The 27,290-nt window shown below is 44.4% G+C and overlaps 1 protein-coding gene across 1 annotated transcript in view; it reads right to left on the bottom strand.

Moving 5' to 3' along the window:
- Positions 1-27,290, bottom strand: part of Dnah6 (dynein axonemal heavy chain 6) — a 202,163-nt gene that overhangs the window by 26,238 nt on the left and 148,635 nt on the right. Inside the window, exons 59-64 of the mRNA XM_021164519.2 lie at positions 26,945-27,125; positions 25,239-25,418; positions 19,351-19,584; positions 12,928-13,063; positions 7,074-7,216; positions 2,716-2,906 (exon numbers count right to left, since the gene is read on the bottom strand). Of these exons, the coding sequence (XP_021020178.1) occupies positions 2,716-2,906; positions 7,074-7,216; positions 12,928-13,063; positions 19,351-19,584; positions 25,239-25,418; positions 26,945-27,125 (1,065 nt within the window). The remainder of the gene's footprint in view (positions 1-2,715; positions 2,907-7,073; positions 7,217-12,927; positions 13,064-19,350; positions 19,585-25,238; positions 25,419-26,944; positions 27,126-27,290) is intronic.

Below are 27,290 nucleotides of genomic sequence, written 5' to 3'. Positions count from 1 at the left end.
CAAAATAGGTCGGTGCATTTCTGATTTTTGTATTCTCTTTTACCCATCTGTTTATCTAGTTTGACAAGGATCATAAAGTCTAAATGACTTTAACATGTTATAGCATGTCTTGACAGGTGTGAAAACAGATCATCTCAGTTTGTTTTGCGTCTGTAATACTTATTCATTCTTTTAACCATTGTAAAGTGGGCAGTTTAATGTCTTGTGGTACATCCACAATGTTGGATGTCTAGTGAGTGACCGCTCATTCCAGAAGTGTTTTCACACCTCCAGAGAAACCTCACACCCTCTGTAGAGTTCTTCAGAAAAATAGAACCAATAGCGTGCACACACACACACACGACAGACACACACCCGTTATTACTTAAAAATGTGTGCAGACACATTCTCACAATACACGCAGATATATGTATATATTCATATATAAGGTATACTTGATATTGGCTCATGTGATTATGGAGACCAGGCCGACCCACAGTCTGCTATTCATAAACTGAACATACAGGAAGCTGGTCATTCACTTCATCTAGTCGGAGTGCCCAGGCTTTAAGAACCAGGGTGTCAGTGCCAAGGGAACAAACACATCTTCAGCCATCTCTTCTGTGCTTTTCTGTCTCCTCCCCTGGGACGTTCACATTTACATCTCCCAGGCCGCCACTAGTTTTTCTTTGTTCTTTTTTCTTCCTTCTCTGAACAATCTCAGTTGACCTGTCTTCACATCCCCTGGGTCTTTCCCCTGTCTCCTCACACGTGTGCTGCACCCCTTCAGTGAACTCTTCATTTCAATAGTTGTGTCTCACTAAAACTTCTACCTGGTCCCTGCATGTAAACCCTGTTTGTCGATATCCTTATTTGGGAGCGACGTCTTTTTGTGTTTTCCTTCAGTTCCTCCTCTCTGCTTTCCTTTAGCTGTTATGAGTATAATTAAAACAGTCCAAGGCTTTGGTGTTCTAATAATGAACATTCTTACCTATATGTGGAAAATAAAAAGTTGATTTTAAGGACTTGTAGAATAGGATCATGGCTCGAGCTGACCCTGGGGATAAAGATAAAGGACGGCCAACAGGTGCGGGTAGACAGGAAGATTATGATATCTGATTGACAATAGCTAATTGTCTATTTCAAAATTGCTCATAGAAAGGATTTTGATGGAGTTGTCAGTTACACAGATCTGATCATAACACAAAGGATACAAGTCTGATGACTATATCCAGTTATTATGAGTCATTTAAAACATATTTTAAAAGTTTTACAATGTTAAGTACAATAGCTGCATTCTTCAAAGTAAGTTGCTGATTAATTATTTCCCTTGGGAAATAATGAACCATACTCTCCCATCTTTCTTGTGTCTTTGGATGAGGTGTAATTTATTTGAAATGTAGACATTTTGAACATATAATGTGGCAACTATGGAAAGCAGGTTGTCCCCTCTCCTTGATGCTTACTACGGCTATTTGTGTGGTTGCTATTTTTACTTAATGACTTTTATAACGCCTGCATTGTTTTTCTTTTTCTGAGACAGAGTTTCTCTGTGTACACCTGGCTGTCCTGGAACTCTCTCTGTAGACCAGGCTGGCCTCAAACTCAGAGACTGGCCTGCCTCTGCCTCCTGAGTGCTGGGATTAAAGGCGTGCGCCGCCCCTGCTCAGCTAATGTCTGTATTCTTTGCAGTGTGTATGCACTGATCTCTCTGGTTGCATGGCTTAGTGTTCATCTGGTGGTGAAGCAGAGGTTTCCCTCAGTGTCTGGACTGACAACACATTGCTCGGTTTGCATGTGGGCTTTGTTTGTCTGCATGTTTATCAGAGATAAAGAAAACTCAGCTTGCCTGCCTGTCAGACTGGGCCATGGAGTTCCAGGCTGAAGCAATGGCTCTTCTTGGGTCTCAAGTCTGTTGACTTGGCTGGAGCTCATACTCTCTCTCACCTGTTCCAGCCCTCTGCCTCTCAGACTTGGACTGGAGCTATATATACATCATCAGCCCTTCAGAGCCTCTAGGGTGCTGACTGAAGAAATTGGGACCTCTCAGACTTTGTAATTGCATGATCCAATTCCTTATAATACATTTCTATACATAAACACACACACACACACACACACACACACACACACACACACACATCAGTAGCCTATGATTCTGTTTCTTTGCAGAAGCTGAATGAATACAAATCACGAAGTCTAAATAACGAGATGCATCCATCATCTCTCTGTAACTCTCAGTCCGGGGACGAGGCCACACCAACAACTTTATTTGGATCTCATTGAGCTGGAGGTCATATTGAGAAAGATGAGATTATAAGAACATAAAGAATCCTGTTCTTAAACGTATTGGAACGTAAGGAGCAAGGTTCACTCTTTGTATGATTATGTGATTGTTAATCATGTATTAAACAGGTCCTAATAGATTTTCACTAGACTGCATTTTAATTTTAGGCAATCAGTCTCTCTTTGGCGCAGATGAAATTTACATCTGCTCTTTCACTTCTTTAACAATAGGCATGGCTGAGGACTAACCCAGTTTATTTACCAGTAAAGCTTACTTGAATGGGAAAGCTCTGTTCCGCAGGGGGGGAGCCCAGGGGCACTTTAGTATAAGTGTTGACAAGGCTGATAACCATATCACATATACACATAATACACACATACATATTAATATATGTATCCACACACGTATATAAAAGCATATATAACTATAACCCTGTGTTGTGATCTTACCGTTCTGCATACCCGCTCTCCCTGGCAAACCTTTGAAAGGCACCCATGGGATCAGAGCCTGTGCTCAAGATAAAGACCAGGGGCGTGCTGTTTGACATGTCCTGGTACAGAGTGGCCAGGTCCACTGGAGGCGTCTCAATAAACTGTTTGCCAAGATTCTCTATCACAAAGTCTGTAAGAGCAAAGACCACCTGAAAGTTGGAGAGAGGAAAAAAACGTTACAAGTAGTATTCTGGGTTGAGGATGCTTTATGCGCCTGTCCCAGGCTTCTCTCTCTTAAGAGGAGGCTGCTCTGTACTTTGGTATTTTAAGAAATAATTTGTTTACAAATTTATTTTTAAATTATATGTATGTCTGCATGTGGGCATGTGCATGGGAGTGCACGTATCTTTGTCGGACAGAAGAGGGCACTAGATCCCCTGCTGTTGAGTATGTCATGTGCATGCAAGTGACCAGTTGTTAGCTGCCTGAATTGGGTGCTGTCAATCACACTTAGGTGTGTGTGAGTGTGAGTGTGTGAGTGTGTGAGAATGTGAGTGAGTGTGTGTGTGAGTTGTGTGAGTGTGTGTGAGTGTGTGTGTGCATAGAGTGCATGGGTAGGCCTGTATGTATGAAGGTCAGAAGACAACTTTAGAGGATGGGGTCTCTCTCCTCACCCTGGGACCAGGGCACTGAACTTAGATCTTTGGGTTTGCATAGCAAGTGCTTTTACACAGAGCCATCTCATTGGCCCACTAAGATTTTTTTTTTTTAAAGAATGGAATTTCATCTTTGAGTCTAAGCTTGCTACTTCTGAAGGAGGCTGAACTTGTGTGCTTGGCTGTCGTCCCCAAGGGGAGCACCTGTGCTGGAATGTCTCCCTTCTCCTGAAGGAGCATTAACATCCAGTGGGTAGAACTGCTGGGCATCAATGGCTCTGTTTCCTAACAGCTGGGAATGGTGGGTTGGGTGGGCACCTGACACTCTTGTCTCAGAGACCTTGTCTCTGGTCTTATCTGCTCTAAGCCTTCTACAGGCACAGGAGCCTAGATCTTCAGTTTGGAAACTGAATTGGCATTCTTTATTACAAACTTCATTTTTTTTTTCCCTTTCTGCTTACTTCATTGATGTATTTATTTGAGACAGGATCACACTGTATGGTCCTGGCTAGTCTGGAACTCACCATGTAGGTCAGACTGAAATCATAGAGGTCATAGAGATCCCCGTGCCTCTGCCTCCACAGTGCTGTGATTACAGACACGTGTCACTGTGTCACTGTGTCTGCCCCAAATCTCATTTACTTAGCAAGCCATTCTCTGGAGCAAAGGCAGGGGCGATGTTCCTGAATGGTTTGATGAGGGTATCTCGTTGGCAGGGGAGCTGTCTGGCATACTGTCATTTTTGAACCTCCTTTTCAGTGTGGTCTTGTCTGTGGTCTTGGATGATTTGGGTTTTTGGATTCTCTGGAGTAATTGGCTTATTCTCATTTTAAAAACACAATCTGATTCTAGACTCTTCATGTTAACTGGGGAAGCACATTTTATTTGGTAGCATGAGCCTTAGGAGATGTTTGGTGGAATGTGTGGGTAAGAATTCTTAATAAGTCCTCTGTGTGTTGGCAGGGATGCCTACTGTTTGTAGCTTTTATCATATTTTTAAAACAATTTACTTTTACTTTGAATTTTGTGGTTATGTGTGGTTATGTGTTTGTGAGTGCGATGCCCGTAGAGTTCAGAAGAGGGAACCAGACCTCCTGGAGCTGGGATTAGAGGCAGTTGTGAGCTGCTTAGTGTGATTGTTGGGAAACTGAATTCATTTCATCTGCAAGAGGAGTGTGTTCCCTGAACTTTTGGGCCATCTCTCTAGCTCCGTTTCATCATATTTAGAGAGCCTGGTTATGTGTAAGGGTAAGACTAGGAATCACAGTGAATGCCTTTTTACTTAGACATAAAAGCGAAAGATTCAAAGGCTTATCCCACTCCATTCCTGTGTTAATTAGGACAAGACCGGATCTTGCTTCGTGAAGCTTCTGCCCACGCCCTCAGTCCCCGGGGTTATTTCAAGGCCTCGTGAGTCACAGTAATTTGTATGTTCCTGTATGACAGAGTCTTTTTAACAATATAATCACACAGTTCCTAATTATAATTCATTAATTTCAAACATATAGCCAGTGTTCACCTTTCTTCAACTTAATTATATGTCTCTGTGTGTGTGTGCGCGCACATGTTTAAATAGCAATAGGTTTAACTTAAGTCTAAACGAAACATATACATAAAGATTAGTTGATTTCTTTCATATGTCTATTCCTGTTAAAAACTCCTTTTTTGGTGGGGGTGGTGGTGGTGGTGGGGCGGGGGCAGGGAACTTCCAGAAACTACTCAGGGATGAAAAGCACTGCTGCTCTTGCAGTGACCTGGGATCACTGCACAGTAGTTCACAGTGTTCTTAGCACCTACTGAATGGCCAGCAACTCTGGTCTCAGAGGATCCAGTGACCTCTTCTGACCTTGGCAGGTACCAGGCATGGAAATGGTACACATAGTACGTGCAGGCAAAACACTAATATACATGAAAGAAATCAACTTTTTTTTTTTCTTTTAAAGCAAAACAAAACTAAACTTCTCCCTGGCGACATTTCTCACACTCGAGAATGTTCTAGCCACAGTGGCCCACCCACAAAGCCTGCTGTTCTTTGGGGCTCCTGTTCTTTAGTCACCCTCACGTAGCTACTCTTCCAGTCTCCTTGAAGACTTGCCATGTTTCAGAGCCTTCCTTCCCAAAGGTTTAATGATTTACCAGCCATGCCTGAGTCACTACTTCTACCCCCATCCAAGGTGACAGCACATGACAAGCTCAAAGCTTGTGCACGCTCCTTGCTAGAGTTCCTAGTCCTGAAACTCCAGGGCATCTCATTGCATCTCAGAGAGCTCACAGTGAAGCCCCCCTTTGTGTCTATAACCTCTTCTCACATGTCATCCTCTCTCTCCCTAGGAAACTTTTAGCCACACTTTGAACGTCACCATGGCTGTGCTGCTTTCGATGCAGCCATCGACCCCAACCTCAAACCCATTTTCCTAAAGAGAGAGGACAATACCACATTAGTAGGAGCGCTCTGACCATTTCTGGTGAATTCCACTTAACTCTCCCCACTGAGTCCTTCTCCTACCACCATCTCTCCTCCAAAGGACAGCTTCCACTTCTCTTTTGCACCTCCTGAAACTCACTGTGTGGGTTCTTATCAGGTGATGTTAGTCCTTTATTATCAGTAAATCTGACATCATATCTGCACGTGTAAAAACGAACCATCCACATGTGAAAACCAATCATCCACATTGATCGATACCCTGCTATAGCGACCATCTGCATCCACTGTTACCCTGCCCTAGGGAAACTGCCAGCCTCATTGTTTTCCAGAAAGTTTCTCCCAGCATGCTTTGCTTTGTTTGTGTTTTTGTTTTTCTGAGACAGGGTTTCTGTGTAGCCCTGGCTGTCCTGAAACTCATGCTGTAGACCAGACTGGCCTTGAAACCCAGAGATCTGCCTGCCTCTACCTCCCAGTGCAACGATGAAAGGCTTGAGCTATCACTGCCCAGCCTTCCCAGACGTCTTCCAGCTTCTGTGACTAAGCGTCCTTTCCTAAAGATGGGACCCAGCAGAGGATCACCATCTTTTGCGCAGTGACCTCTCATGGTACTAAGTATTACTCTCCCAGAATTGCAGTAACCTCTGTGGCTTTACTTTCCGACTGAGCAGTGATGACTCCTTCATCTGCATTCTAACACACACTTCTTTCTGCTGCTTCTAGATGGCCATCCACTCTGACAACTGGTGGGCACTGACAGCTCACAGACATCGTTCTCTCTCTGACACATGCATCTTTTTACATTGGCTTAGTTTTTTTGGTACAGCTATCACCACTGGCACCCAGGCAGAACCTGAGAGTCACAGCAGTTCCGTGGTCACATCCCTGCCCTCTTGACAATCTGCTACTTCTGTCTTAACTTCAGCATCCTTGGTGATCGTTCCCACAGACTACTTCAGTAGTTTGCAAACAGGTCTGGAGACTGGTTCCCCCCTCCCCCCATTAAATGCTTCCTTTCGTCTTTAAGATTAATTCCCTGACAAAATCTCTCAACCCACCCCAGTCCCACGTGAGAAATGGCAACACTTCTCTAATGGTGTCCAGCTGACAGGAGGTGACCAGGTTCCCAGCTGGCTTTTTTCTTACCCTGGAGGGAAAACGTATTCTCTCAAGCCATCATCTTTATTTTTAATGCTGCTTCCTAAACCTGACTCTTGTTAGATCCACAACTCGGAAGTAGCTGACGATCTCTGGTGTACATGTCATGACATTGTCCTTTAATTAAAAGGACTACCCACCTTTTCTTCTTTACAGCATTTAACAAGAATTAGCTTATGGAAAGAGCTGAAGTCTAAGCCCCAAACATGGTCCTTCTCCTCTTCGTGTCTCTGTTTAGGGTATCCTTCCCAGGCCTGTGGGTTAATATAGGTCTCAAAAGATCCTGCAGAGACGAATTTAAAAGATGCTTTAATTTGGGCAGTTTTGACTCTGAAATTAAATAAATTCACATTGCTAGCTAAAGAGGACACTTCTTTTAACCTTACTGCCAGGTGTGAAAGCATTAACCTCTTCCCTACTCAAACTAGGTAGAAAGCAAAGAATTTAAAAGGAGATCACAAAATAAAATCCAACAGCAAAGCACTTACAAACAGACAGACAGACAAACAAACAAACAAACAAACAAACAGAAACTCTAAAAATAAAGGAATGTATAGAAATATTATATTAAGCAAGAGGGAAATGGGAAATGATTAGAGTAACCCTGGGTAGAACAGAACTTAAGATAATCATGATTAAATGAAGCAATAGGTCAAGTTCTACTAATTAAAACATAAATTAAATAAAAAAGTACAACAAAATAAACACATATATTAGACAGTAACATGAAATCTATCAAGCAGCTCCTGTTGGAGGTAGAAGAAAAGGCAGAAAAGAACACAATAATGTTAAGAAATAGCATACAGAGGCCTGGAGAGGTGGCTCAGAGGTTAAGAGCTTTGACTGATCTTTCAGAGGACCCAAGTTCAATTCCCAGCTCCTGCAGGGCAGCCCACGATCATTCATAACTCCTGTTCCAGGGGATCCAGGGCCCTCTTCTGACCTGTGTAGGCACCACACATGCATGTGGTCCACAGGCACACAGACATAAAGTGCTCAATAAAGATAAAAATAAATCGGAAAAGAAAATAAAAAAAAATAGCATACAGCTATTAGCCTTCCACCGAAATATTGAGTCTGGCATATGTAATTTGATTGAGATAAATAATAGATGAACAAATTGGCATACATCCAACCCCATGCCTGATACACACAGTACATCCATTCTTCCCATATCACCTCCAGCAATTCGGTGTTCCCAAGAAATGAGCCTGCATCTCACTAGAGGGTTAGGATGCTAGTTAATTCTTTAAAAAAAGATTTATTTTCATTATCTATCTATCTATCTATCTATCTATCTATCTATCTATCTATCTATCTATGTGTGTGGGAGGGTATCTGCATACATATGTACAGGTGTCCACAGAGGCCAGAAGAGGGCATAGGATCCCCTGGAACTGAACTGCTGGGCATATCTTTGTGGACCTGACACTTCAGAATTGAGTGACACTTATGTTAGTGGTCCTGGGGTAGTGTCACCTCTGCAGAACTTCTGACTCCTGTAGGGGGTGCGAGTCAGAGTGGTGCTCATCAGCTCAAGGTGGCTGCATCCCTGTAAGCAGCAGAGGGGAGGACCTCTCATTGCAGAGCCAACCCAACCCAATCCAACCCAATCTGTTTTCTAGGGCTTTCACATGCTTAAATGTTGTGTGTTGAGTTGGGTGTGGAGGCAGAAGCAGGCATATCTCTATGAGTTGAGGGCAGCCTGGTATACAAATTGAGTTCCAGGATAGCCAGGGCTACAGAGAGAAAACATGTCTTAAAAACATATGCACACACACACACACACACACACACACACACAGAGTTTTATTTTAAAGATGTGTTTGTTTTTATTTCATATTTTAATGTAACACTTTTATTATTTGGTAACTTTGTATATGCCTACAATATATTTTGAACATCTCTGACGACTCCTCACCATAACTCTTCCCGGATCCACCCCCACTCTTCCATCCATGTCTATTTTTATTTATGTGCAGTGTGTTTCTGTGTGAGTGAATGCCATATGTGTGTGGGTGCCCAGGGACATCAGTAGAGGGCTCTGGTCTCTGGAGCTTGAGTTAGGGGTGGTTCTGAGCTGCCTGCTGTGGGTACTGGGAAATGAACCCTTGGCCCTCTGGAAGATCAGAAAGCACTCAAACTCAGAGCCATCTCTCCAGCCCCTGCATATTCTAGATAATTACTCTCAGTTAACAAAATCCATGCTACTTAAAAACCATGGAAGGCTATATGTTAAAATAATCCAGAGGGGTTTTTGAAGGTTAAGAGTGACAGTGTGATTAATACTAAGTATCACCACTAGAAGACCTAATCTCAGCTTTAGAGCATAAACCTTAGACACAAAAACTTTAACAATTTTCTAACACTTTAGTTCAGTGGATAGTAATTCTTTACCACCTTACCATTTTTATCAAGAAGCAATGGCTGCTCTTGGTATTACTGTGTCTGTGACCCAAACCCCTCCCTTCTTTCTTTACACTCGCTCTCATCCAGCCCTGTGTCCTAGGTCCATCCCTAGCTGTCCATGTGTGGGCTTCTCAGAGTAGATTTCATGTGCGGTTCCGCTGGGGCCTCTAGCTATCTCCTTAGCTGGGGCATCACACACAAATGTGATTTGTATTTGATGCTCTTATTGAATAGAATTTTTTGGTAATCTTTCTTTGGAAGTCAAATGAGTGTATTGGGATCCCAGAAAGTCTGCCCCACATAGACTCCACGCTAGCACACATCCCAGGTGTGCTTAGCTAAATAAATAGTAATGTTAGAAGTATGAGGGAAAAGGAAACCTCCTCAAGGGGGGACTCAGGAGCTCCTCGCTGATGCTGCCATTCTGGGTGCCATTCAGGGGGTTCCTCTCCGCGGCGAGTTCTGAGCATCATGGGGTGCTCAGTGACAATCTGACATCTGTAGTGCCATCCAGTGTGGCAAAGACATATCTCCAGACATTACTAAATGTCCTCTAGGGGCTAAAACATCTCCCCAGTTTGGAAAAAAGAAATAGATCAATATCAAAAATAAATAGAATAGACCAAAACCTGCCTGTTAATAAAGAGTGCCGTATACACTTTGGAATAACAATGTTCCAGCAAAGATATACCCGGACCTTAGCAAAAACACCTAAGAATTAGAGATAAGAGCGTAGAAATATAGAGATGATGGAAGCTACCAAGAGAAACTTACATTACAAAAGGGATCTTTTTTTTAAGGACTGGAGAGATGACTCAGCAGTTAAGAGCACGGAGGACCCTAGTTCTCTCCATACCTACCTGTAACTCCAGGACCAGGATATCAGACTCCCTTTTCTGGCTCTCTCAATTACTCCCACATGTGTGGCATACCCACACATAGACATAGATACAGAAATAAAAGCAATTTAAAATAGATTTTAAGTAAAAAAGTATTATTCAACCGAATGGCAGAGAAGCACCTGAAAAAATGTTCAACATCCTTAATCATCAGGGAAATGCAAATCAAAACAACCCTGAGATTCCACCTCACACCAGTCAGAATGGCTAAGATCAAAAATTCAGGTGACAGCAGATGCTGGCGAGGATGTGGAGAAAGAGGAACACTCCTCCATTGTTGGTGGGATTGCAAGCTTGTACAACCACTCTGGAAATCAGTCTGGCGGTTCCTCAGAAAATTGGACATAGTACTACCGGAGGATCCAGCAATACCTCTCCTGGGCATATATCCAGAAGATGTCCCAACCGGTAAGAAGGACACATGCTCCACTATGTTCATAGCAGCCCTATTTATAATAGCCAGAAGCTGGAAAGAACCCAGATGTCCCTCAACAGAGGAATGGATACAGAAATTATGGTACATTTACACAATGGAGTACTACTCAGCTATTAAAAAGAATGAATTTATGAAATTCCTAGCCAAATGGATGGACCTGGAGGGCATCATCTTGAGTGAGGTAACACAATCACAAAAGAACTCACACAATATGTATTCACTGATAAGTGGATATTAGCCCAAAACTTAGGATACCCAAGATATAAGATACAATTTGTTAAATGCATGAAACTCAAGAAGAATGAAGACCAAAGTGTGGACACTGTGCACCTTCTTAGAATTGGGAACAAAACACCCAGGGAAGGAGTTACAGAGACAAAGTTCGTAGCTGTGATGAAAGGATGGACCATTTAGAGACTGCCGTATCCAGGGATCCATCCCATAATCAGCTTCTAAACGCTGACACCATTGCATACACTAGCAAGATTTTGCTGAAAGGACCCAAATATAGCTGTCTCTTGTGAGACGATGCCGGGGCCTAGCAAACACAGGAGTGGATGCTCACAGTCAGCTATTGGATGTATCACAGGGCTCCCAATGGAGAAGCTAGAGAAAGTACCCAAGGAGCTAAAGGGATCTGCAACCCTATAGTTGGAACAACATGATGTACTAAGCAGTACCCCAGAGCTCTTGTCTCTAGCTGCATATGTATTGAAAGATGGCCTAGTCGGCCATCACTGGAAAGAGAGGCCCATTGGACTTGCAAACTTTATATGCCCCAATATAGGGGAATGCCAGGGCCAAAAGAATGGGAATGGGTGGGTAGGGAAGTGGGGGCGCTATGGGGGACTTTTGGGATAGCATTGGAAATGTAATTGAGGAAAATATGTAATAAAAATATTAAAAATTAAAAAAAAAGAAAATACAGAAATCATAAACTATTTGGAAAAAAAAGTATTATTCAGAGTGAAGAGAAATATTACGTAGAAATAATTTATACTGGAGGAAATAATTTTTTTGCATATGATAGCATAATTTTACAAGATGTAGTAAAAAGAAAAATGGAAAACTATAAACAGAGATTGCCCATCACATGGTATCCCTCAGCACACTTCTTTCAGAACCCGACAGGATGGGAATAAAACCACCAATGAGATGCATGGCAGGGTGAGGGAGCTTGAGCTGAATATCACATACAGAATCTTGCCTCCAATAAATGAGCTGCACAGAACATTCTCCATTGATAGTACAGGCATAAAGCTGCCGAAATGTCTAAAGAGTCACCAAGAATCAACCTCATGCAAAGCACAAGGAGAGTTTTCACATAACTGAGTTATGATCCCTAAAATAAGGCTCCCAAATATTAAATGAGTTCGAACTACAAAAAGTACATTTAGAATTGAAAGGGCCCACATTAAGCGTCATGTTACAGTTCAGAGCTTTGGGGCCTGTGGCCAGCGGAGAGGGTATCATGGAGAGGTGGGAGGGACTCTGAGCTGTTGGAACTGCCCCGTTTCTCAGGAAGCGGCAGTTCATAAATGTGTACGTGTATGAGGTCAAGTTGCACCCCTGACTTTTTGGGGGATGTTCCGTCCCTTAAAAAAGCTTAAAGGCTCATGGGATACAGCTACAGCTGCCTTAAAATCGATGAAACAGGGGCTAGGGTGGTGGCTCAGAGGTCACAGTGCCTTCTGGGCAAGCATGAAGACCAGTGTTCAGATCTATAGCACTCAGGCATTCTTGCTCTTGCCTGGAACTCCAGTGGTAGACAGTAGAGCAGGTGGAACTCAAGGACTCTCTGACCAACCTGTCTAAAGGAGATGGTTAGCTTTAGGCTCAGTGAGAGAGCAACCCATCTAAAGGAGTTGGTTAACTTTAGGTTCAGTAGAGACCCTGCCTCAAAAAATAAGGTGAAGTAGTGATAGAAGACATCCAACACCAGCTTCTAAATAAGCAAGTACACTTTCCCATATAGTATATAAACATGCATAATACACGTGCGCACAGGCATACACACACACACACACACACACACGATATAAACTAGCCACGAAATATTCAAAATTCATGGGCCAAGCATTCAATTCAAGATTTTGTAAAAGTGATTCACCTATGATTTCTTAAAAATAAAAGGATTTTTTTAAGTGAAAAGTATAGATTTTGGAGAAAGGATGAATTTGTGAATTTTAGTCAGAACTCAGGAATCCGTTCACCCCTCCCCGACATCAGCAGTACTCTTTGTCGTCTTACCTAATTTTACAGAAATGGGATGCAACAGTATATGTCTTGTAAGTCCTTCAAAAATGGGAAATGACTCTTCTAGGTCACAGCAGGAGAACCACATCTGAATGGGCAGCCAGGGGGCTTCCGGCTTGGGAGGGCGCTCCTGCAGGGGGACAGAGAGACCGTGGTGAGCCGCAAGTTACAGGGACAGCCACCACAGCATGCATGCTCTTCCACCTTGTCTAGGGGTGGGGAAGAAACTGTAACAGCGTGTCAGAAACAGCCATTCTTGGGGCTGGGAGATGGCTTGTGGGTAGGGGCACCTGCTGTGCAAGAGTGAGGCCTTGAGATCAGATCTTCAGCATTGGTGGAATAACTGGGGTTTGGCCGTGAGCATCTTTCAGAGTCAGGGGGAGGGTTGGAACTTGCTGGCCAGAAGCCTAACTGAAACCAGTACACTCTAGGCCAGTGAGAGAGCCAATCTCCAGGAAGGAGGAGTGATAGAAGAGGGCGCCCAGCATTGTGTGCTGGCCTCCATCCATGTGTTCATGGGCACCCCTCCCAAGTGTACACACCCCCACAACCATTGTCTTAACACAAATAGTCATATATGGTGAAGTAGACATGAGTGGGAAAGATGAGTGTGTTTCTATGGTAGTGCACACCCATAATACCATTGGAGGTTGAGACAAGGGTATTATGAGTTCAAAGCCAGCCTAGGCTACCTTGTCTTAAAAGCAAGGACAAAAGCAAGCTAGCAAAAGTCAGAGTGCTGTGCCAACCCCAGTTCTCAGGGGACGGCTCTGAACATGAGGACAGGCTGAGACTTTCAAGTTGACATTGTAGAGAGCAGAGTTGACCTGGTGAAGGAGTAACGTCAAGTCAGTCTGCTACAGCGAGGCCCACCCGAAACACCTTCACCCACCGTCTCAACTTCAAAATACTCTCATGGTTAATGGCATTTTTTTCCTCATGCACAACTTCAGTCCAAGATGGTGCCAGCATGGAAGGGTGAGGAAAGCTGAACAGAGGCATAAGATCAGCACCGCGACAGTAAAGATTTAATTTTACAGGGATGGGGAGAAGGCTCAGAGGTCAAGAACACTTGCTTGTTTTGCAGAGAACCTGAGTTCAGATCCCAGTGGCCATGTTAGATGGTTCACAACCACCTGTGGCTTCAGTTCCAGGGGATCTAACACCCTGTTCTGAACTTGGCAAGCACTTACATGCACGCATACACACATGCGCACCGCAGTTTAGCTGTGATAAATGCATATGAAGTTATTTCAGATATTCCTAGAAATCTCCACTGTAATGCCTGGCAACATTCCTTGAAGCACTTATGTAAGGCTGAAGAGGTTTTTTTTTTTTTTTTTAAGACAGATCTATGACTATAGGCTAAAACTAGTTCTCTGACATTCTCCTAAATAGATGCGTGGGATTTCAGACTCTGTTTTCAAACACTTCGTTGCATACAAATCATAGATCATCTATTTCAAGCACCTAAAGCAAACAACCCAATGATGTTTGAACGTTAACAGATAAGTGCGACCATCCCACAGCAAGCTTTAAAAAGAATTAATCCTCTCAATATCAGACTATGCATAAACACACCAGGAGACATCTCAGGTCCAGTTCCAGGTCGCTGCCACAAGGTGGCTTATGCAAAGCAGTGTCACATCAAGCTTCTGCTCTAGCAGAGCACATGGGATTATTTTATACTAAACGGTGGTCTGTGACATAAGCCACAGGTAGCATTATGTCTAAAAATGCATATCCCTTAATTCAAAACATCATTGCCCCAAATTGCTAGTGATCGTCCCAGTCTGTTGAGTGGTGACGTCTTCACCAGCGCAGGGTCCTGGTGTTGGTGGCTGCTGAGTGCTCAGGGCTGGGGCTGCGGGAGCGACAGTTGCATGCAAATCTTGGCTCTTTCTTTGACAACAGATTTCTCTGCAGCTTGAAGCGCTGCTCACGGCATCTCACCCGCAGCAGAACATCTTTTAAAATTGGAATCAGTTCCCTCAAATCTTTCTCATTCAAGTAAGTTGTGTGATAGTTTATTTTATTTAAAAAGATTAATTTTGTTATTAGTGCCTCCCCTCTGTGTGTGTGTGTGTGTGTGTGTGTGTGTGACATGTGTACAGGGACATTCAGAGGTTTTATAAGAGCAGCAAATGCTATTATCCATCGAGACAGCTCTCCAGTTACTTAGATAACATTTTAATCCCCTTCCGCAGTCTTCAAAGTGTCTCCACTGGAAGTAGTTTCCACCTCGAAAGCTCACACCCTTTGGGCTCTAGGAAGCAATTCAGGTTTCATCATGAGATGGCAGCAAGTCAGTCACTCTCTCCACTCCCCGGGCATTCTAGCTCCAGTTCTCTGGATTTTAAAAACTGCATCTGTACTTCCTTCCTGTACAGAAGTCTGGATCTTCCCAAAGTCATCTATGAGGGTCGAAACCAACTTATTCTACCTTTCTGTTAACCCCCTCTTTTTTTAAAAAAAGACTTATTTATTATTATACATAAGTATACTGTAGCTGACCTCAGACACACCAGAAGAGGGCGTCAGGTCCCATTATGGGTGGTTGTGAGCCACCATGTGGTTGCTGGGATTTGAACTCAGTACCTTTGGAAGAGCAGTTGGTGCTCTTTCCTGCTGAGCTCTCTCGCCAGCCCCAACCCCCCCCCCCCCTCTTTCAAATCACGGATACTCATAACGGTGTCTAGATGCTGAGACCTTTGCAGAGGCTTTCAATTTCTTTTGCCCAGATGTCTAGAAGAATGACATTCTATGGCACCTATATGTGCTCCCTAAGTGGTGAGGCTAGAAAAATCGATTACCCTTTGCTCCACTGGGCTGTCCAGGAGATACCGTTCCAGAAAGCACGGAGACAACATTCACCTCATACATCTTGGTGAGAGCTCTTGCGTGTCCGTGAACACTGTTCACTGGAGTGAAATCTTTTTCTCTCCTGAGCTGTAGATCTTTACAGTGGCCTTGAGATGTTTAGGGACTGTGTATGACAATACAGATATGTTCTCTAAAGAGGCTTGTTTTTAATCTTTATTTATGTGTGTTTGTATGTAGTCATGCATGTGGGTACATGCAGAAGCCATTAGAGGGTGTTGGATCCTCTGGAGCCAGAGTTCTAGGCAGTTGTGAGCCACTAATGTGTGTGCTGAGAACCAAACTCAGGTCTCCTGCAAGAGCAGCAAGTACTGTTAACTGGCCAGTCTTTCCCTAGACTCACGTCTCGGCAGGCTCTATAGCTGTACTTAGCACAGTGGAAGAGTTTTACTGCCATTCACATTTTTCAATTTTTAAAAATAATTTTTTTGAAAAATTTATTTATTTTGTATTGAAAGACCCTAACTCAAGTCCCTAGGCGGCACGCACGCAAGGAATCACGAGAGACCGAGACCGTCTTGATGCCAATACACGAGGCAGTTTAATGACGGAGCTCTGGACTGATATGTATCTCATGCAGGAGACAGAGAAGTCGACCCTAGGGCTCAAAAGTTAGGGGTTTATATAGGAAAGGAGTGTGTGGGGGGGAATAGGGGAAATTGTTGCAGTTACACACAATTGGGCAGTTTACAACAGCAGTAAAACCCTAACTAAGACACCGTGCTTCAAAAACAGAACGAAACAAAATCCCATCAAGATCCCAGACCCAACTAAACAAAGAAACCGTGCCCCCAGTAACCACACAAACAGTTTTCTTCAGGAGCTCCTGCTTTGTTCTCAGGGCTCTGCTCTTTCCTTGGTACAGAAGGCCCGGCTTCATCAACCTTCATTGCTTTTGGCGTTACATTCCAAATGAGAACTTCATGATGCTTCCTCTCATTTGAACATCTAGAGGTCAATGCAGGGTCATTAGTTGGCTTAATTTCTTTCTTTTAAAAATATTTTATTTTATGTGTATGAGTGTTTGCCTGCCTGTATGTACGTACCCCATGTGCATATGTGATATCCAAGGAGGTCAGAAGAAGGCATTGGCTCCTCTGGAACTGGAGTTATAGGTGGTTGTGAGCTGCTGTGTGTGTGCTGGGAACAGAACCTGGATCCTCAGCAAGAGTAGCCAGTGCCCTTGACAATGGAGCTGTCTCTCCAGTGGCAGTTTCTTTTTAATTATTTGCTATTATAATGTAAGGCCACCGTTCCATTGGCTGTGCTCTTTGGTAGCACCCCAAACCATTACAGTAGCAGCATTGCTTACCTCTGAGCACAGATGTAAAAACACTAAGGGAATGACCAATGTGTAACCCAGAGTCATGAGGCAATCACGGGCTGCTGGATAGTGACCCAGAGATGGCCTGGACGCAAAGTTATCATTAACCTTTAATCTGTAAAAACCACGGCCGCAGAGCCCAGCAAAGCCAGGTGCTAGGAAGTGAGGCATGTGTGGACCCTCTTCTATTTCTGCTCACACCCCTTCCCTCCTGTCCTAGGAAGCATCAAACTACCTTTGGTTCGTGTACATTTTTCCACAGATGTTAAATATGTGCAAATTAATTTTTTATATCATTCCAGAAAATCTAATGTACCCGATAAGGCAGCAAAGCCCATTTGAAACAAGATAAAATTGGAAATGACTGGAGTTCAGCCTAATAGGTGACAGTATAAAATATATCTCCACACATTTAAAAAATTTAAGTTGCATTTATCTATCTATCTATCTATCTATCTATCTATCTATCTATCTATCTATCTATTGTGTGTGCATGCATGCGTGGACCCGTGTGGGTGCGCACGAGCCCTGATGCACATGTGGCAGTCAGAGGTAAGTTTGTGTGACTCATTTGTTCCCTTCTGTCATGTGGGTCTTGAGGATTGAACTCAGGTCATCAGGTTTGGCAGTAAGTGCCTTAAATCCATGAGCCATTTTGTTGCTCCAAACATAAAAAACAAAAACAAAACAAAAAAAAACCACTCACCTTTCATCTTAATTCTTTTATGAGAGAAGGAAAAGTTTAATTTTAAAATCTTCTGAGAAATGTCTAAGTAGGATTCCTGTGTGGGTTTTGCTTGCTCATTTTTGAGAGGGTCATACAATATCGCTCTGGTTTTCCTGGAAGTTGCTATGTAGGCCAGGTTGGCCTTGAACTTAGAGATCCACCTACCTCTGCACATACCTCCATATTCTGGGATTAAAAGTGTGTACCACTAAGCCTGACCTTTAATTGATTAGTTAACTAGTCAATTAGTTAATTAATTAATTAATTTTGATTTCTGGATATTTTTAAAGCTTTGAATTTGATGGATTTTAAACTTCTTTTAAATATGTTACTCATGAGGAACAGCAGTAAGCAATGGAATAGACATGGACTATGGAGGCTTAGACATGTTTGGATTGGTCTCTCCCATGCGTTAATGTGTTCTGGAAAGTTCTTTAGTTTCTCCGAGCCCCTATCCGAGAAAACTCTTCACATTTGTAAGATAGTTGCCTTTCTTTGCATCTTTTAAATTGTGTGTTTGTGTGTGTATGTGCACTGTGTGCAGGTACCCATGGGGGCCAGAAGAGGACATTGGATCCTTTGGAGTTGGAATGGCAGGCAGTGACAGCTATCAAATGTGAGTACTGTGAACTCAATCTGGTTCTCTGGAGTAGGGGCAAGCACTTTGAACTACGGAACCAGCTCTTAGTTTCACAGGTAATTAAATTCTGGCTCAATGGCTATGCCTGATAACTCTTTTCTACAGCGAGGACAACGCTACACAGCAGGCGAGCTATCAACCAAATTCTACAGCCTGCTGGTTACAGTTGAGCTGTAACCTGGCCTCCCGACTATCAGGTGGCTGCCCTACTGTTGTGGATTGCATATGAAATGATCCTCACTGGTACTCCTGTTTGAACAGATGGTCTCAAGTGGTTGGTACTTTGGGCAAGTGGGTTTGTGGAGGCTTTAGGAGGTAGAGTCTTGTTTTGTTTTGTTTGGTTTGGTTTTTCGAGACAGGGTTTCTCTGTGTAGCCCTGGCTGTCCTGGAACTCACTCTGTAGACCAGGCTGGCCTCGAACTCAGAAATCCACCTGCCTCTGACTCCCAAGTGGAAGGTAGAGTCTTGCTGGAGGAAATGGGTCACTGGGGGTGGGTGGGTCCTGATGTTTACTTAACTGACTCCTAACTGATCCAGGAGAACATTCAAACACACACAGATGTTATCACTTATAGCCACATGTTGCTTTCAACCTTTTAGCCTGCCCTACTTCTAGTCCTTGCTCTGCTTCCTGACTATGGATACAAAGTGACCACATGCTTCCTGCTACAACCACCCCCTCCCTAGTGATAGACTTGTGTGCCCTCTCTTGAGTTCTAGTGAACACTTCCTCAAATTGCTTCCTGTCAAGTATTGGTCACTCTCTGGTCACAACAGTAAGAGAAGTAACACACAGGTTAATAGGTGGGAGGGCATCCCCCACCCCCTTTGGTGCGTCCCAGGTACCTTCTCCATCCCTGCAGAACCTCGGAGGAAGAAATTCCACTCCGCCTCCGTTAGCTGCTCTTGCTCTCGCATGATGTCAACACAGAGCATGAAGCTGTAGATGAGTTTGTGCTGCTCGAAGAGTCCCCGGGACACATTGGTGTAGGCAGTGAGGAGGGTCTGCTGCAGGAGGATACTCAGGCGTTCATGTAGGTTATCACTCTTCTCAGACGTTTCGATTGTTGTGTTGAACAACTGAGGAAGGAAGGTTTTGACTAGCTTGCTGTGAAGCAAAAACTCCAGTTCCTCCCCTCTTTCCCATTTTGACATTCACTGAGCCATGTGACAGGCAAACACTGGAGAAAAACAAATCTAGATCTCAACGCAGTGTGTGAGATTCGTCTTTGGCACCAACCCCACCTCACTTTAAAGAAATGGACCAAAGATAGACTCTTAATGATGCTCATAACACGGAATTCGGCAGCAGCTTCCTTCACATCAACAACTCACACCGTAAACTCTCTACCTGGTCAGTCATCCTGTCAGTCATCCTGTCAGTCATCCTGTCAGTCATCCTGTCAGCCCAGGAAGCTGACTTTAAAGGAGCCTCCCATCCTACTTCCTGTCTGGAGGTTGTGAAAGTAGACCCCATGCTCAAAGATGTCCCATTCTACTGGGAAGGCAGTGGAGATGGTGGTGCTTCAGTACGAGGGATGGGAGGTTGGAGATGGCCCTATGCATTTCTGGTGACATCTGAGCCAGGTCCATGTGCTCCCTGGTTAGCAGGGCTTAGGGCAAGAACAGCGCTATTGTAGACAACTGTGATAGCCCCTTGTCATTTGGGTTGGTGAATTACTAACATGGTTATTTTGATGCCCTCACAAGGCAAGAGGAGGCCACTTTGAGTTAGTGTTCTTTCAGTGCTGGCGATAGAACCTTGGCGTGTGGGCAAGAGCTCTACTTCCAAGCTCTCTTCAGTCCTGGACTTCCTGAGACAGGCTCAGGCTAACACAGTCCAGGCTTGCCTCGAACTTACTAGGTAGTACAAGCTGTCCTTAAGCTCAAAACTCTTCTGTCTCAGCCTCTCCCGAGTGAAGCCTCTCTCACTCCCCCGTGCCTAGCAGTAATGGGAGACAGGACTTTTTTTGTTGGTGGGGGGTACTGAACTTCAGGTCTCACACATGCTAGGATAAATACTCTCACCACTGAGCCTTGTGCCCCAGACAGTGAGCTTTCTTTAAAAGCCTTGGAAGTTGCACCAACGGGTGAGAGCTCAGAGAAATGTAGTGTCTTTGGTGCCAAAAATAAAACATTAAATTGTAGAGCACCCTAAAGGATTTTAGTGTGAAATGAAGTTACGTCTGGTTAATGGGAAGGATTAGGAGGCGTGGGTATTTCAAAAGTTCTCCCCTTCCCAGGCAGTTCTTTCTCTGCCTTGTGCTTGTGGACCTGATGTAAGTTCTCAGCCACTCCTCCAGGACTGTGTCTGACTGCCTGCTGCCACAATGGTCATGGACACTTGCTCGGAAACCGCAAAGCACCCTTAAATGTTCTCTTTTGTAAGATGCCTTGGTCATGGTGTTTGGTCACAGCGACAGAGAAGTAACTAAGGCAGTGGACACTGTCCTCTCTTGGGCTGTTGTCTGCAAATATATTTTGGAATCCTGATTTTCTTTCAAAGCATAAACCTTCCAGGATTTGACCCTTCACTCTTCCTCCCCCTCCCTCTCCTCTGTCCCTCTCCCTCTTCCTCTCCCCCTCTCTCTCTTTGCCTCATCTCAGGTGTTTTTAGAGCATCCTCACATTCCTTTATTTTTTTTTTCTTTAATTTCTTTTATGTATGTATGTGTATCTTTTTCTTTCCCCACAGAGGTCAGAAGAAGGTGTCAAATTCTGGGTGCTGAACCTGGGTCCTCTAGAAGAGCAGCCAGTGCTCTTAACCACTGAGCCATCTCCCCAGCGCCACATCTGTCCGTGTTCATACATGTATGCATTTTAAATTTATGCATGCCTGAATGTTCTATGGGCACCGCAAACATGCCTGGAGCCTGTGGAGGCCAGGAGTGGGCACTATATCCTTGGAACTGGAGTTATGGACAGCTTTGAGCTGCCTGTGGATGTCAGCACAGCAAGTCCTCTTGACTGCTGAACTGTCCAGCACTCACACATTTATTTCTGGAAGGAGATTTTAGCCTTTGAAAAGCATGAGTTTCCCAAGCAACAGGGACAAGAAAGGCATCGTCCGAGTCATTTAGGTGGTATTAACGGAGTTAAAAATCCTCGCTTGGCTTTATATCTGCTAACAACAACAACACAACAACAACAACCAGAAGGGACCTGAGACGGGAGAGCCCAAATCTGTGCTGCAGGAATTGAGGGGTAACCCCAGTGCACAGGACTCTTAAAGGAGGATTAGGCAAGTGCACTGCAGAAAGAGAACCCAGGCCCTCTAAACAACAGGCTCTCGCTTGTTTCCATCTCTCATTGAAGTCTTCTCAACACAGGACATGTGAGTTTCCAATGGGGTAGCCTTCTCTCTTGCAATTCCAACTGCTGTGGGGCCCTGGTGGGAATGACAGTGGCCATTCAGACCAATTCAGCTCATGTTCATAACCTTGTCCGGGGATTCCTGGTTTCGTGGGACTTGTTAGACTGCTATGGATAAGATGCAAACAGTCTCTTCAGTCAAAAAAACCATGAAGTGCACAGCAGCACAGAGGATAGTGGGACGGAGAGCTTGAGCAGGCCTTCTGGGAGGTCAGACTGTGGCTAGAGAAGGATGCCCTCCACAGGTGAGAGGAGTAACCACTGGTATCACTGGCTCCTCTGCCCATCTGGAATCAGGGTGGCACCATCTTCCCTCAAGTCTAGACTATCCTGAGCAACTTGCTAGACCTCAGCATCAACACTGTGCGTGCCACTTGGGGTCGGCCCACCTGGGTTCTCTGTACCTTTGCTTCGGGGGCGGTGCCTTCTTGATACCCACCCCATTTTCTTGTAGCAAGATGGCCACTGACTGTGAACACAGTTGGATGCTGTAGGGTCCTATGTGCAACAGCAGTAAAAGACTTCCCACATCTTACCGTGTATCCCCGATGAATACTGTAAGCCAGGAAAGCCAGACAATGATAATTTGAAGAAAATTTAAAAAGTATTACAAAAGAGGGAGGGATTATAAACAAAATATACTGCTTTTTTTCTTCTACTAAAGAATAAAATAAAATTCCTTTAAAAACAAACAAAAACAAAAAGCTTGAAAAGAATCTTCTGGAAGAAATTTAAATTCTTCCAGAGTTAGCCCTTAGTGAAGTCAAACTATGTGCTCAAGGTTGCATGTTCTGCTTCAAATTGCATTCTGCTTCTCACAGGTGACACTTTAAATTAGCGGTTGGAGTGAGAACTGGACAGCTCCAAGTGAGAATAGGACTCCTTTGAGCTAGGGATTAAATCCCAGCAGGACTCCAGCCGGGGTGTGTTTGCTCCCTTGACTGGGCCCAGCTATGCTGCTGTAAACCTTTGCCTGGCTCAAGCGCTTTGGATCCTGTGCTTATTTCCTTGAGATACTAGATCCACTGCTTAGAGTGGTTGGTAACCCAGCCGTGGGAGTAGAGCTTGCTCAGGTAGGTGTGCAGCAGGCCTTCCTGGAGGAGATGGCCTTGTGGCTGGAAATCACAATGCTGTAGATACTGGAGAGAGTGCTATCAGCCCAAAGGAATCAGTGAGTCTGGGCAGCAGGAGTGTGACCAGTTTCTTGCTGGTGTGTCCCTAGTGTGTCCCGAGGAGTCAGGCGTGTTTGTAGTTCTCCACTGTGAGCCACAGAGGAGGAGAAGGCCTTTGTTGCAATATCATAGGTAGGAACATGGAGGATTAGAAAAGTGGCATTGCTCTGTATAGAAAGTACAAGCTCTGCTCTGAGTGCTGGGAAAGGACGGGGAAGAAAATGGAGAGGGGTGGATACTGTACTTAGAGAGCACAGAGTAGCAGACAGGCGGGATGGTCAAGTCTATCTAAGACAATCCCTGAAAACTGTAAATAACAAAATTGTACTCGCCTGGTGGATTCCTACTTAAATGAATAAGCGTTTAACTGCCTTAGCTATAAAAACAAAAGACACAGGAAACTGGGAGACTATGGATACGCTAAGTTGCCTCTCTATGGTAATCTTTTTACTATCTATAAGAATCTCTTAACATATTATAAACCTTAACTTGTTATGCACAATAGTATTTCTTTTTTTTTTTTAATTATGTATTCACTTCACATCCCAATTGCTGCCCTCTCCTTCTGGGTCCCCCTTCACCTAGTCCCTCTCCAGTCCTCCCTCCCCTTCTCCTCTGAGAGGGTGGCCCCCCACCCCCATCCCCCATGACACATCAAGTTTCTGCAGGCTAGGCCCATTCTCTCTCGCCTGAGGTTCAACAGGGCAGCCCTATTAGAGGAGCATATTCCATAGACAGGGAACAGCTTTAGCCTCCGTTCCAGTTGTTGGGGAACCCACATATAGATTGAGGTGCATATCTGCTACATGTGTGGGGATCTAGGGGCATTATAACATTTTTCTTTCTTTTCTTTTCTTTTTTTTTTTTTTAACTTTCTTAGCCTTCCAAGCTTTTGTACATAGATAGATTGCAGATTCCATATATTTTACCTAGTACTTAATTTTTTTTTAGCTAAAATTAAAAATTTTCGACATAGACATGACAGGAAGAGCAGGGAAGCAGAAGTTTGGGCTAGCGAGGCACTCATGGAATGAGCGTTCTGTCTCCCTGAAGTCTTCAGTGATCCCACCAGAGTTTGCTGAAGCGGCAGGACTCAGAATAGATATTCCGAGCTCATGGTGAAGACTGAGCATGGCTGTAAAGAAGGTGAGACATCAAGTCTTCCTGAGGAGAGAGGTGTGAATATGAGGCAAGAGAGACTGAGATAAAACTGGGATGTCTCACAGTCGTACAGTGAAAGAGAAAAGGAGTGTCGGAAAGAGAGGCCTCTGAGCCACAATTGTCAGGGAAGACATTCTGGGCAAGGCTTGGGGAAGACACAGGAACTAGCTCTGCTAAGGCTGGTGCCACACTACCAAGCCTACTGCAGAGCAGAAACAGCCAGCATAAAGTACAGAGAGATTCTTGTGTGTGTGTGTGTGCTGTGTGTGTGCTGTGTGTGATGTTTATGCATGTGGGTATTTATGCATGCTTTGCATATGTGTGAACATGGAAGAGGAGACCTGTTGTTGATGTAGGGACTCATCTTCATTCTTCTGTCTTACTTCTTCAGACAGGGTCTCTCCGTCAAACCCAGTGCTCATCTGTGTAGCTAATGTTGCTAGCCGGGTCGCTCTGGGGATCCCCTGGCTCTGTCCACCTGGCACTTTCTTGAGCAGAAAACACTTTAACTATTGCCCCATCTCCCTAAGCCCTAAAGTGGGTTTCAACCTTCCTAATGCTGCGACCCTTTAATATAGTTCCTCATGTTGTGGTGACCCTCCAATCATAAAATTATTTTCATTGCTGTAGTTTTGCTATTGTTATGAAATGCAATGTAATGTCTAATATGCAGGATATCTGATACTCGACTCCTGTGAAAGGGCTGTTTAGTCCCCACAGGCTGAGAAGTGTTGCCTTAAAGGGCATCTTATAACAGAAGGCAGGCAGACCAGAGAGCAAGCAAGCAAGCTAGCTAGTTGGTTGAGGGAGCAGAGAGAAAATGAGCCTTGCCAAGCTCAGCCCTGCCCTTCCTCCACAGACTGCTCTGCATACAATGAGCACGGGACTCCTTAGGTAATCTGTAGATAGGGTCACTCTTGAACTCTGCCTGCCTGAATCCAAGGTCCTGGAGGAATTTTACCTCCAAACTCCACTCATGGCATGAAATAATCCAGCAAGGTTCAAAGGGAAGTCGTGACAGTAAGTTACCTGTTTAAAATATTTCAGTGAATACTGATACATGGGGTCGATTTCCGAGAGGCTGGCTATGACGAAGTACATCACGGAGCCCTGAGTGGCCACCGGGCGGTACCTCTCTCGAGCTATGTTGATCATCAGCTCTGTGGACTCTGCTTCCTTCAGCCTGGTTTTAATGGCACCCGAAGTGATCTGAATAAATACACAACATGTTCTTAGGGATCTGCCTCTGAAAAACAGTGGGGAATGGGATGCATCCAGCCCAGTCTAGAAAAGAAACACGGATGGAGTGAGTTCTCGATTGTAATAAGGGGGCGCTGAGGTAAAGGAGCGGTAAAAGGGGCTCTGGATGGAGTGACCTTCTTCTGACCAAGCTGACACTGGCTCCTCGCCATTAGGAAAGTGGGAAGGACAGTGGATGGTGTCAGTAGTCAAGAGGAGGGCCTGGGATGGAGCTCAGAGGAAGGACAGTGGATGGTGTCAGTAGTCAAGAGGAGGGCCTGGGATGGAGCTCAGAGGCTGAGTGTTCAGAGTGCAGAGACTCGGTGCTCACCACCGGACTGCATCCTCAGGCCAGTATGTAATTTTTAATATCAACCAAATATAAAGACCATGACATGGGCTCTTGTCTAGTCAAAGGCTCAAGGGTCAGTTTTTTTTTTCCCCCTTCTGGTAAAGCACTCTGTCTGTCTGAATCAATGAGAATCATGTTATGGGCTGCGCTACTTGGACACACTTCTGAAACCATGCTTTAAGCTTATGAGATAAATCGCTCCAGGATCACACACTTAATGTGAAACCTCACGGTGCCAGCCATAGGTTTCTACTGACACCACTGGGGTGTGACCGCCATGCCTAATGCTGAGAGAAGAGAGAGGATGGGCTACTCAGATCCCCACTGCCCTCGACTCACCTCCCTAATGAAGGGTAAGACATGCACCCTTCAGCTCTGACCTGAGGTAATCAGTAACAGGGGCTGTGATAGAGGCTTGGGAGGAGGAGGAGGAGGAGGAGGAGGAGGAGGAGGAGGAGGAGGAGGAGGAGGAGACTGATTCTACTTGGAACCACTAGGCAGACTTTCTGGAGGAGGTGACAATAGCTTTCCACTTGTATCTTGTCCTTCTACACAGCTTTTGTTTAAATGTTGAATGGACTAGACTGTCAGTGTTGTACAGTTTCTGTGCTCTTCTTTTGTTGATGATGAGGCCTAATAGTCTATGTGTGTCCTTGGCGACTTACAGGTGGCCCACTCTTGCTTCGAAGCCCATACAGAACCCTCAGATCCTGAAGCTATGACTTATTACATTTTTTTTTTTTTTAATTTTATGTACACGGGTGTTTTGCCTGCATGTATGTCTGTGCACCACCTGTGTACAGTGCTGGCAGATGCCAGAAGAGGGTGCTGGCTCTTCTGCAACAGCAGTTACAGATGGTTATTAGTCACCATGTGGGTCCTTTGGAAGAGCGGCTAGTGCTCTTAACCACAGAGCCATCAGGGTGTCATCCAGCCCCCAAACTATGACTTTTAAAGCCACACACATTTGTTGTTTTGAGACTGAGTTTCTCTACATAACCTATGCTCCTCTGCAATTTGCTATAGTCCAGGTTAGCATGCTTTTTTTTTTTTTTTTTAAATCCTCCTGCTTCAGCTTCTCGAGTGCTGGGACAGGCCTATACTGTCATGAATTGATTGTAAACACTAAGACTATGCCACTTGCCTTTGAGTCCTGGAGTGTATCAATAAGTTCTTCGTTATCCAGAATATTCCCTTCAGATGTAAAGAGCAGTTTCAGGATTTTGTCTTCGATAGATTTCAGCTGGTTTTTATCGCTGTTGATCCTCACAATTAGTTGGATTCTCTGTTCCTCCAACTCAGGCTTTTCAAGTCGCACGACGTCACTAGAGCCGAAGTTGAAAGGCGTGGATCACAACTTCTCAGGTCCCCTAAGTCACTGCTGTGTCCTGCCCTGTGTGTGACTATCCCCCTACCCCCACCCCAACCCCTGCCCCCGAGTATTCTGTAAGCCAGCACTGTGAGTGCTACGTAGCTGAATCTGAAATCTG

Source organism: Mus caroli, unplaced genomic scaffold (assembly GCF_978045245.1).
Source record: "Mus caroli unplaced genomic scaffold, Mus_caroli_1 scaffold_7, whole genome shotgun sequence".
Taxonomy (NCBI): domain Eukaryota; kingdom Metazoa; phylum Chordata; class Mammalia; order Rodentia; family Muridae; genus Mus; species Mus caroli.
This window is presented reverse-complemented; position numbering and strand designations above follow the sequence as displayed.